At 44.7% G+C, this 12,111-nt stretch overlaps 1 protein-coding gene across 2 annotated transcripts in view; it reads right to left on the reverse strand.

Moving 5' to 3' along the window:
- The window catches only part of TMCC3 (transmembrane and coiled-coil domain family 3), a 149,207-nt gene that overhangs the window by 122,422 nt on the left and 14,674 nt on the right, over positions 1–12,111 (reverse strand). Inside the window, exon 1 of one of the 2 annotated variants that reach the window (XM_032687241.1) lies at positions 6,226–6,302. The exons of the other annotated variant lie outside the window; for it this stretch is intronic. Within the exon in view, the coding sequence (XP_032543132.1) occupies positions 6,226–6,237 (12 nt within the window). The 5' untranslated portion in view covers positions 6,238–6,302. Of the gene's footprint in view, positions 1–6,225; positions 6,303–12,111 lie in introns of those variants that run through there. 2 annotated transcript variants of the gene reach the window in all.

The following is a 12,111-nucleotide window of genomic DNA, read 5'->3' on the forward strand; positions in this document are numbered from 1 at the left end:
TGCACACATTCGACGAGACAATATACTCATAAAACATTTCTCAGCTGACCTGCTTAATCAATGGTATGACTAACAGATTCAATATCTCACAAGCAACCCCAGCAGAAAACAAAGCTCAGTTTTGTGTTGCTGCACTGTAAGGAACACGCTGGCTCACATTAAATCCATGCCTGTATCTCGGCTGGAACAGTGGCCAACAGTGGATGCCTTGGGAAGGCTTCCATGATTAGAATAATCATGTAATGGTGCTCCACAGAATACTTTCCAGCTGCTGGAGATCTGCAGGTCAAGGGCTTTCTGAGCCTGCAGTGTTAGTTTTGTCCTCAGGAGCTTTTGAAGTATTCTCCCCGAATTTGAATCCATGGAAACTCATGCTCTCCCCAACACCCCCAGGAAGGCCAGGAATCTCACAGCTAAATGAGGAGTCCATCCTTCTGCTCTGAACCTGGGGGGCCTGATGGTTTCATTTGGGCACAGTTCTTTTGCTGACAGAGACAATGAATAATTACTCACTCTCTGATTCTTTCTCCCTGTGTCACTCATGCCTTGCTCTCCTCTCTGCTTACCAACAGAGGTGGCAGATAAAAATATGACCAGTAAGAAACACAGTCAAAAGCACATCAGCCATTTAAATGCCATTTTGAAAAGTGAACACAGGGACTTCGGTACATAAACCTCGCAGACTTTCCATTACATTTTGATTCCTTATTGTCCAACCTCAAAGAATTTTATTCTAGAATCTTAAGAAAATAAATTTTAGGACAGAGATTTTAAGTAGATGGTAGATATATCTGAGAAATTCCATTGACATTTCTTTATACCACAATGACACTTCCAACTTAAGACCCCCAAAACTGCAAAAATTCCACCTTATCTTTTAAACATCCTAGTTTACATTGCTGACCAGAATGAATTAACCTTCCATCATCTATTGCCTGCCACAGCACACACCACCACTGAGCCTGAAGTCTCAGCTTCATTGCCTTGATCCCCTTTATACCTTTGCTACTTTCAAGCCTTTTCAAGCACTGGAAAATTTCTACTTCATTTTGGTCCATATTTGCATCACAGACATTGTTGGCAGAGATGGATCCTACTGCTAATTCGTTGAATCGCAGGAAAAAAAACAGTAGAAGCAGCAATTGGAAAGGTGAACTCCTTAGCAAACAGGAACGCTTGAGGTAAAGGCAGGAAATCCTCTTTAGTCCTTCAAAACCAAAGCTCATGTCCCACTGAAATCCTCAATTGCATATCATGTGATCTTTTAGACACTTAAACACCTGCAGGCACCTAAATTCACTACAAATTCAGTAAAATCCACTTAAACCCACCCCAGTCACAGCCTGTCCAAGTGTAGAAGAAATCTCCAGCTGTCTGTCTGTCTGTCCTGTTTCTCCCAAAGGCCAGAGACCCCTGTTTGAACCCCTGCTCTGGTGTGTTTGGAGCAAGGATTTATTCAGTGTTTCCTCATGCCAGCATGGCCCGTGTCTTAGGCAGTTAAATTGACTGCCTGTTAACTCAGCTAAATCTAATGCTTAAGTAAGTTATCTGTTGTCATGGATTTAACTGCTAACACATTTTATATTCCCTGAGGGTAGTCAAAATAGTAGAGCCTCTAAAACAGCTGAAAAAGAAAATCTCATTATTACCTCAACCCTGAAATTTAGTCTTTGACTGACAGTGTTATATACTATTTGAAGACAATCTCTGAGCAACTAAAGATACCAAAAGGGCACATATTTTCGCCAGAGGAGCTATGGTGACACCCACTCCCATGAGCCCAAACCGTCCCAGAATGTGCAGTTTTGCCCAACAAGACCAGACAATGACAACTTGCTTAAAAATAAGGCTTTCATTCTCCACAAACACCCGGCACCCGGTGAGTAAATTTTATAGCAAGATGCAGTACTGTCCTGTACCTGTCAATGTGTATTTGTCCCTCCTCACTACCTCAGGAATTAAAGAGAACATTAACAAGCCAGGCTGTTTCCTTTCCCTAACCATTAGTACTTGTAAGAGTAGTTACTGACTACTGAGCATCAGAGCCAAAACCACCTAAGAGCATTAAATGATATATAATAAAAACAGAAGTAGCACACAATTTTATCTTCATTACACATTTTGTTTAACCCAGCCTGGATTTTCAGTATATTCTGCTCATACCAATTTCTTCTTTTTGTTGTCCCTAAATACTAATTTCTTGCTGATATGTTTGATTTTCATTAATTTCCAAGTGTTGGTACATCTTGCCTGAAGAAATAACACAGCAGTATTTGACATGTGAATTTGTTTACCCTAATGAAAATTAACACGGTACACAGAGTTGGTATTCAAAAAGATAATAAAAGCAGACACAAATGGGAATTTATATCTAATATGTACTTCAGTGATCTGATGAAAGACTGCTGAGACCAAATAAATTAGCTCCTAATACAGTCAATTAAAACAGGTAGGTCATCTGGCAAGAGAAGCTGAGAAAAACAAGTCCAAAGAGATGAGATTTTGAGGTTTGGAGAAATGGCTTTCCATTTGTTACCTAGAAAGGTAGTCTACCCTCTCTGTTACTGCATTCCTGCAATGTCTGATAGACAGCTTATCTCCATTAACTACAATGCCAATCTATTTTATTTGAATGATCAGGAAGGAGGAGGTATGAAAAAATAGGAAACAACTTCAGGGATTTTCTTCCTGCTTATACATGCATTAGTATTTTTTTACTAATACAAAACTGAATGAAAAGAGGGGGCATACGGAAGAAAAAGAATCAGATCTTTCCCGTGGAATGAAATCAAGCAAACCAACCTCAGCTGGCATTAGCTGGCATTATCCAGATACTACACAACAGTGTTCTTACAAGCAAGAAAGTACTTGGAAATGCCTATGTTCTCTCGAACTATTTTGAACAGCTTGAAGAGTGAGGAGAAGCAGAGGTGGCCAGGAAGCTCTGTACACACAGCCATCACGTTTCTGAAGTCTGAAAAGAGTGTGTAGAGACAAGAAAGGGGGGGACTCTGGAAGGATGTGAAATGCCTACAAAGCACCTCAAATATGGTATTAGGATAATTAGTAATCATTGACCCCACTAGTACTCAGAGGACTTTAGAAAGCTCTCCCTTTGTGAAGAACAGGTTGGACATATGTAGCTGGAGCGGCCAGAAAGCGTGGTAGGCAGAGGCAGGCACTTGGTAAGAGCTGCTGAGCTAGGCTCCAGGCTCAGTAGAGAATCCCAAAAGCAGCAGGCTAGCAGAGCATTGCTACTGCCCATCCTTCCCTGTCTGCCATACTGCACAGCCCTGATGCATACAGCACCAGATCTCACTTACCCTGAACTGATCTGCTTTCCTCCATGGACTACAGCAGGGACCTGAGGAACACAGGGAGGATCGTCTGTCTAAGATGTGCTTCTGCACTGATGAGCAAAAGTGCAGAGGAGGTTGCACAGAGCATCACTGTGTCACTCTTGAAACTACAGGACTGCCAGCCTCTGCATTCGACTGCTGGCTTCAGGTCACCAGCGCCTGAAGGACTTCATCCCATTTCAGTGCCTGAAGCACGGGGCAGGTTCCTTGGAGAGATCAGCTCACCTGAGTAGCCAGGGGCTCAGCTTTAGGAAAGCCCACCTCATCCACACAACTCAACAGCAGCTCCCTCGGGGCTCTAACATTTCGCTAATTCCACTCATCCTCACAGGTCTAATTTCTCTACATTAGAGTTGAAATTCAGTACACCTCCAACAGAAAGTACAGGGATATTATTTCACATCTCCAGCAACAAACCCCGGGTTTTTATTATGTTTATGAGACATCCAAAACAACTCTTTTACTTATTGCTTCTTTATAAGTGCAGATGGCACTATAAAATTTGATCCAAATGGAAAGTGTAGATTTAACCATATTGACCCATCCCAAGAGCTTGAGCTTTTTATCTCAGTGGCCCAGTCCTCTCCAGCTTTATTTATTTATTTTTTATTTATTTATTAGTCACTGAAACATAAACTGCATTTACCGACAGCAAATCAGAGGGGTCTCAAATGTTAGGCTTCCTCTTGTTGGCCATAAAAATCACATGACAGGGAGAATAAAACAAAACCAGGGGTTTGTCCCTGTTTTATCTTCCCTTTCTGACAAATAAAAAGCAAAAAATTAGATCCTAAGACAGAAATGCTAGAAAATCCTCTGTAACAGCAGAGAAAAAAGAGGAGATAAAGCAATCAATGCTGAGGTTTCATACTCCACCCTAGAGAGCCATGACATGAAATTAATTTTAACTGTTGGTTGACCCCATGACTGCTGTTTTTCCAAGACATGCTAAGGACCTGATCTTTGAACTCAGTGCAGAAGGCTGTCCAATGGGATGCCTAAAGCAGGATTGGAGCACTCCTGACACAAAGTGAGGGCTGCAATTGTGTTTCTTTTTATTTCTTGCTCCATTTGCCTAAAAGATTTCCTTTCTCAGATGATTTGTCACAGAGCCTTCATTAGTGCTAAGATTTTTACGTAACACCTTATTACTTTTAAGCTAAAGTTAGCTTAGTTTAACTTCTCTTGGCACTGTTCTAATTCTTGTGTACAGCAGAGGAATTTAGCGCAGGTGGCCCATAATTCAGACAGAGGTCAGTCTGCAATGGATGGCTCATGAACGTGCAGCACAAAACAGGCTGCCAGCGTAAACCAGCCCTCAAGCCGCGATTCAGCCCCTAAGCAGCCCCAGAATTAGGTATGAAAAAGAAACAAGGCTCAAATACCTTGTATCCACAATCCCCAAGGTCATTTTGCCCTTCAATAAACTCTTAATTTCATATCTTGACTATCCTTGCACTCCCACTCCTTGTAAGCAGAGTATGATGAGCAATGAAAGAAGGTAAAATTCAAATAAAACATTTGTTCCACATTATTCACAATGAGAGGATAAAATTAATCAGTTTCTCTTAACCAGCTTGTCCAAATTGTATAATAAGTACACAGTAATTAACATTAAGTGTAAAAGACTGGTTTGGGATATTCATAAAAGGCATTAGCAATATCAGGCTAAGTCCAGTTAGATGGAGGGTTCCTCCCCAGAACAAAGAAAAATCCTAAATCATCTTGTTTGTTCTGTGTTGCTCAGGCTCCGCCAAACCAAGCACAGCTGTAGAAGCCCAGATCAGTGGCTCAGAAGCTCTGAGGATCCCAGACTCAACGACCTCCTTCACCACGCAGCAAGGGTAGAGATTTCCCATGTCTTTTATCATGAATTTTGAGAGATGTCTTGCAACTCCAGTTGTCTGAGCTATCGCACACTTAGGCTAAGGGGCCTAAGGGCGTAACAGCAAAATTCGGAAAGATCACACAAAACGGGAGCAAGACAGGAACAACAGCGGGACAAGATGCCTGAGCAGCTCTTTTGATAACGTGCTTTCTACACTGGCACTTTCCTGTTCCAGCCAGTTTCAGCAGCCCAGGTGCACCTAGAGGGAAAGCTTGCCTTTTGGAAGGAGCAGTGAAAATTGTGATTGGAGCTGGATTGCCAGGGAAAGGAAGGATCCTTACTGACTATAACAGCCTTCGGCTGCAGCTCCAGAGTGGGGTCTAGGGCTATTGCGTAGCCACGCTGCCCTCGGCTCAGACCTTCGGGTTATTCGCTACACCTTTTAGCAGTGCCTTCACCAGTCATGAAAGACTTGCGTTCGCCTGATCACGGCACCACTGGCGCCGCTGCCTCGTGTGGATGGAGAGCTCTTCCCTTGGCACGAGTCTCTCCGTGCCCGAGATCTCGCGGCCACGGGATCGTCTGCCGCCGCGCAGGGAACAATAGCGGCAGGGAGAGCCCCGGTCGCCCGCCCCGCCGCACGGCCGGTGCTCCCGCCCGCAGCCCCGGGCGGCTCCCGCTCCCGCCCCGCGCCGCCGCAGCCGCCTTCGCAGCCAGCGGCGGCGGCCTGCGGCGACACCCCGCGCCCCGGCTCTCCGCCGCCGCCGGCATCCATTGCAACTCCGGCCGGAGCGCGGCCCACCCGGGGAGGCAAAGTTTCCCGGCCCCGGCGCTCCCCTCGGGCCGCGCCCCTCGCACCGCGCCCGCCCCGCCTGCCCCGACCCGCGCAACTGCCCCGCGGGGACCGCTCGGCGCCGCGGCGCCCCCTGGCGGGGCCCCGGTACGGCCGCCGCTGCCCCGCTCCCCGCCCCGTCCGGCCTCCCCCGGGGGGCTCCCGGGTCCGGGCGGCGGCCCCTTGCCCGTGCTTGCGGTGCTTACCTTCCGCAGCATGCTGGGGGCAGCGCTCGGCGCCGCGCTCTCCCGCCCCTCGCGGCGCCGCGGCCCCTCCGCGCGTGCCGCCCGCCTGCCCGCACTGAGCGGCGGCGCAACGGCCGCGCCCGCCACGAGGCAGCGCGGCCGCGGGGGGGGCCGGGCCCACCCGCCCCCGCCGCCCGGCCCCTTCCCCGGCCGCGGCCCCCGCCCGCCCCCGCTGCCCGCGGCCGGGGCAGCCGTGCCCGAGGAGGGGGCCGGGGAGCGAGCGCCTGGCTCCGGGCGGCTCCCGGTCACGGCGCGTGGGCGCCCCGAGAACTGTGGGGAGCCCCCCGCGGGAAGCAGCGCTCGCTCCCCAGCGCTGCCCGGTCCGGGCCAGGGCAGGGCAGGGCAGGGCAGGGCAGGGCTGGGGCTGCTCCCACTGAGGAGCCAGGAGAAGCCGAGCTGGATAGCTCCGTCGCCCCGGCCAGGTCCGACCGTGGGAAGGCACTCGGACGACGCTGCTTTGGTGCTCTGTACGTGAGCACAGTGCTCCAGCTTCCCGTAACGAAGCAAGTCCCACCCGGAGCAAATTACACCTATTCCAGCAACAATTTACTTTTCCTGAAAGCTGTAGTACACCATCAGAGCGACAAGCTGTTCTCAAGTTAAAATAGAATCCGATCTTAAAAGTATTTATTGCTAATTATAACATGCTTTCTGTATTAATGTTAAATGCAAAAACCCAGGACTCCTGCTGTCCAGTGTGTGGAGGTGAATCGTGGGCATGTTACATCTGCACACACACACCCAGGATGAGCCTGTGTGCCTGGCAGCTGAACGCGGACAACAGAGCAGCAGGTTGTGTTGTGTCTTGGGAGGAGAGGACCACACATTTCAGAGTTTGAAGGATGTGGCTAATCTTAAGGCAACCCATTATTTTAAGTTTTCCCTGTGTTCTGGTACATTTTTTAAATACTTCACTGAAACTTCAGTCCTGTAAGCATATAGCAACCCATGGTAAAATAATTTCTAGCAAGCTAGTTAGTAAGTAAAAATCAGACAAAGAAGTTAGAGCAAACTGTCATCCCATTTACACTTGGACTTAGTTTGACAGGAGCAGTTTAGCTGAAGCAACAGAATATTAGCTGGCAGGTTAATACCAAGTTCCTAATCTTATGTCATGGAGAGCTGGGAGCCACACCACAGTACTCAGCCATCAAATTTTGGCCATCAAGTTTGTGATGCTGAGTCAAATCCTATTGCTTTTGATCTTGTGATGTAAGGTATCACTCAGTGCAATGTTGTGTTAAGGTGCTAAAATGGAGGGGGGTCACTTGGGTGGAACCTGCATGACTTTTTTTTTTATATTGGTTATGGTTAAGCAGTGGTCAGTGACAGCTATTGGGCTCAGATTTGCTGGACTCCAATAAGCATGTTAATTTGTATCTCATGATGCTGGTTGTTAGTTACTTCTCCTGTCTCAGGTCTCAGGTCTGATTATACAGACTTCAGTTGTGCTTCTATTTGCTTGCTCAGGTTGCCTCTTCTCTTTCTCTTGAAAATGAGGAACCCGTCATTTTGTTAAAATTTCTCTATTACAGGTATGATATTTTCAGAGTCACTGTAGATGACTATGCACAGAAAACAGTGGTGTTTCCAGGAATACTGTCTGCTACAGTCATTGACTCTTCTTGTCCGTTTCCCAGTGTAAAATGCTGCAAGACACATCCCTCTTAATGCACCTGCTGGCACCCCGGCTGTGACTGACTCTCAAATGACTTTCCTTTCTTCCAGACATTTCTCACTGAAGTGCACGTGTCCTGCTTGCATGAGGTTTGATTGTGTAAGCTTCATACAACTAGTAGTTTACCTATAAGTGAAATGGGATAATAATGAAGAATAAGAATATCAGGAATAATCCTAGACCATAGACATATGGGAATCTCCTCTGGGTATTTGGCTTGTTTTCTCTGTAATTACACTCATGAAAATATATGTGCTCTGCAATAACTTCTTTTCTGAAGAAATTATTTGAGTATGATTAAAAGAGAGTTGGAATCCTGATATTCAGGTGTTGCAATGCTTATATTACAGGTATGGGGTTCTTAGAGTACTCCAAACTTTAGTGCTTGGTACCTTAGCTTTTTATCCATTAGGAGGATTCAATACCTTGGAACAGGTTTAATTTCCTGATGAGCCAGAAAGTAGCTAAGGTCAACAACTGAATGAGTTTTTTCATAGAACAGCCTCCTTAGGATCTCTTACAACAGGTTGTGGAAATCTGGTTCCCATCTCAAGGCCAGAGCTTTGGTCTTCTCAGAATGCAGGGCTGAGTCATTTGCCCTGGAGATAGATCCTGATGTCCAAATCTGTATTAGATAACTTACCTCAGTATATGCTTTTCATTTCCTTTCTCAGAACAGAAGGAATACTGCTGCCTCCTTCTTGCACTGTTGACTTTTGCATTTTTTTCTAGAGCTATAAAAGTTTAAGTATGTCACTTTATGTTGAAAACATAAGCATTTTAAGGTAGATGAAAGTTTTGTAATCCAGACCTATCGAGAAATGTGGTGGGCAGGGATTTTTGATTCAAATCCAGGCCATCTGGCCAAACAGCAGCAAATAATTAAATTTGCTGACTTGTCTTGTCTGAGATAACATCATTTCAGGGCGTCATGATTGCTTGTGTTTCCACTCTTTCATCCCATCACTATGGGGGGGGGGAATGCTGTGATTTTTATCAGTTATTATGACTACAGGGCTCTTGGCACTCACCCTTTCTCCTACCCTTCTGGAGCCATAAAGCTCTCTCTATATTCTTCCTCAGTACATTCACTCTTACATCACTTTGTGCGCCCCTTCTCTCCTACAGTTTTAGCCCAGTTACATGCTTGTTCAATACCAGACATCTTCGGAGGAAGTCTGGACATGAAGCAATGCATGATTTGGTGGGATCAATCCATGATCTCCAGGAACAGACCTTGTACAAAAACGTATTTCCTCCTCCAAAAACCCTCTAATAAAAGTTATGACTGACGAGTATTGTACAATTTTTTCCAAGCTTGTTTTGACAAAGCCGTGTTAGTTTGCTCATCTTCAAAGACCTTTAGTCACATGCAATAATGCCACTTTATCAGAACACGATAGGTGGGAATTCCAGCCCATGCTGGTCAGTTCAGATGAAGCCTGGATAACTGAAGAGCAACCTGCATTCAGCATGACCACACCTGCTTCATATTTCCTCTGACTTTCATTCATATTTTTTGGTGTGAGTTGTCTTCCACAAAACTTCTGAAATCAATCTGTCCATATTTCCTTCCCCCAAAAAGCCTTAGGTAACAATTTACTGCTTTCTTATATTTGCGTCATTTTACAGTTTTATGTTACCAGCTGAATAGTGCCACGCTACAATGCTCTCAACTTGTTCCCACTAAGGTGTTTGCCAATAACACCAACTTTTCGTTATTCTTAATGTCATTACTTTGCTTATCAGTGCCCAAAGGCAGACAGAGAGAAAAGGTAACTCGATTTCCCAATAAAGTATCACTGTATAATAATATAATATATAATACTTAAAATATTCTAACAATAACTCTATGTGTGCATTTTCTTGGCGTTTCTGTCCTCCTGGATGAATTCATCATTTTTTCCTAGACCAGGACCACTGTGCTTCTAACATGTACTGTCCCACCAAGCTATGTGTCTCTCAAAGTGAAATCCTGGATAAATACTTGGCATCTCCCAGTTCTGCCTAAACAAGGCCTGTGCCGATTGAGAGGGTCCGTCTGGAGACGCACTGCTGGATGGAAGCCAAAGAGGTAGGGCCAGTATCATCTACCTTAAGGATTACTACAAATTTCTTCTGCTCTGTCCTTCTTTCCCGGTTTTTCACAAATGAACCAAAAGTCCTGAAGTGAGATGCATTCCTTGACTCATCCCTCTGTCATTGACATCCAATTCCCATAAAAATTACCCCTGCTACTACATGATCCACCTTAACATGGCGAAAAAACCCAAAACATAAATTACTTTTATCCTCCGTTCTTTGTGCAATGGTGTCTTCACTTAGCAGCTCCTTGTATTAGGAAAGATTTTTTTCTTCTTCATCCTATCTGTCACTTCTGCAAGAATCCAACAGCTCCTCCCCTAGTGCTGCCCCACTCCTGTGGCATACAACTTGCCTCATGGGTTTTACTCTTCCTCAGCCTACTAGCTGGTTCCCTCCAAACATCATGCTCAGTGGTGTTGTCTCCACTGAAGGTGCCAGAAGAACTTCTACAAAAGTGACATCTGATCTTTGGACGGGTTTTTACTTAAAGTTGTGGTGTCTCTTCAGACAACTGATAGTACAGAGCATTCTACAAGAGCAGTTCAAGCCGTGCTTTGTAGCACACCTAGTATCAGCAGGCTCCTGTTTCACACATGGAGATGCAAAGATTTTTCTTTTTCTTTCTCTGGAATATTTACTGAATAATTCTGTCAGATGCAAAAATGAAAACACATTGTAGAGCACAACCCGCTCTTTAAATGCAGCGTATTTGAAATGCCTCTAGCCAGCCTCATTTCTGCAGGTTTGGATGCAAAATGTTGCTATGGGAACAAAATCTCTCCACCCAATCAGCTGAAGCAAGAGGTGGGCTTTTTTTAAATAATGAGATTGTCTCTGTCTGCCCTTCACCTAATCAGTCAACATAAGAATGAGAACAATCAATTTTACTCCAAACCATGAAAAAATGCAATTCGCTCACTGCCAAAAAAAACCTGTAAGCTTCTTAAGACTGGGAGATTGACATCTTGCTGTAGAGTGTGAACAGACAATAAGACAAACTTACAAATCAATCCCATTTGACAGTGAAATCAAGGAAAGAAATGAGTGTGAAACTGATCAAATCTAACTAAATCTTGCTTTGGGAGAGAAAGCGTGAAGAGGTCTTCAAAGGAATTGGAAAAGGAATACTTAGAGGAAAAGACTTTACATGATTGTGTGATTGCCTCCTTTACCCTGCATGCATGCTAAGACTCAGTTTATGTTGGGATTTTCTTTTCCATGAGTTGGTACTGCCCATCCCACCACAGAGGTGTCCAGGCTGCTCTCACACAAGTTACATCTTGGTAGCCTGCAAAAGGCACTAAGCCACTGTCAACATTGACTTCCCTTAGTGACCAATGAGACAAGGTTTGACTCTGCTCTGCCAAGTCCTTCACAGTGGACTTTGTCATTAATCTCTGTCATTAATGTTTTAATTCAGTCAGTGTGAGTCAGAGACCTCCACCCAAGGCAAATTAAAGGATAACCTCGTTTGATCCTCTCTTGTCTGAAATGGTGAATTAGTCCTGTGGCTCTGCTGAGGTTTAGCAACCTGTTAAACTACAGTGAGCATTTATTTAAGTCCTGGTTCTTGTCAGTCTGTAAGCAGAAAAGGTATTTCCCAACAACTAAAAAACCTCCAAAACCTGAAAGAGATAAGTAATTTTGGGGTAGTTTTCAGACTAATTAAAATTCTGTTTATTGATGAAGGTTTTTCTACACTGTTACATGAGAGGAAAGTACTAAATCAAACTTCAATAATAATAATAATACCCTTTTAAAATGTTTTAGAATCTGACAGCACTTTCATGAATGGGGCTAAAGTCTCTCTCTATTAATGAGTGACTGAACTGTCAATCTTTACTCCTTCTTAGTTATTATAATGAATGAAAGCATACCCTTATCAATCTTGGATTCCGTACATATGTCACATGCTGTCTTTCTCCCCCAGGAGCTGTCAATTTAAAGCTATGTGACAGTCCACAGAAGAAAGGAAGTAGCTCTCTGCTCACAAGACCCATGATAGAAATACTATATGCACAAACACAAAATAAAATGTGAGCATCAACCCAGTTGTTTTCTTCATACTGAATGTAGAAAAATGA

This window comes from Chiroxiphia lanceolata, chromosome 5, assembly GCF_009829145.1.
Source record: "Chiroxiphia lanceolata isolate bChiLan1 chromosome 5, bChiLan1.pri, whole genome shotgun sequence".
In the NCBI taxonomy this organism is placed as follows: Eukaryota; Metazoa; Chordata; class Aves; order Passeriformes; family Pipridae; genus Chiroxiphia; species Chiroxiphia lanceolata.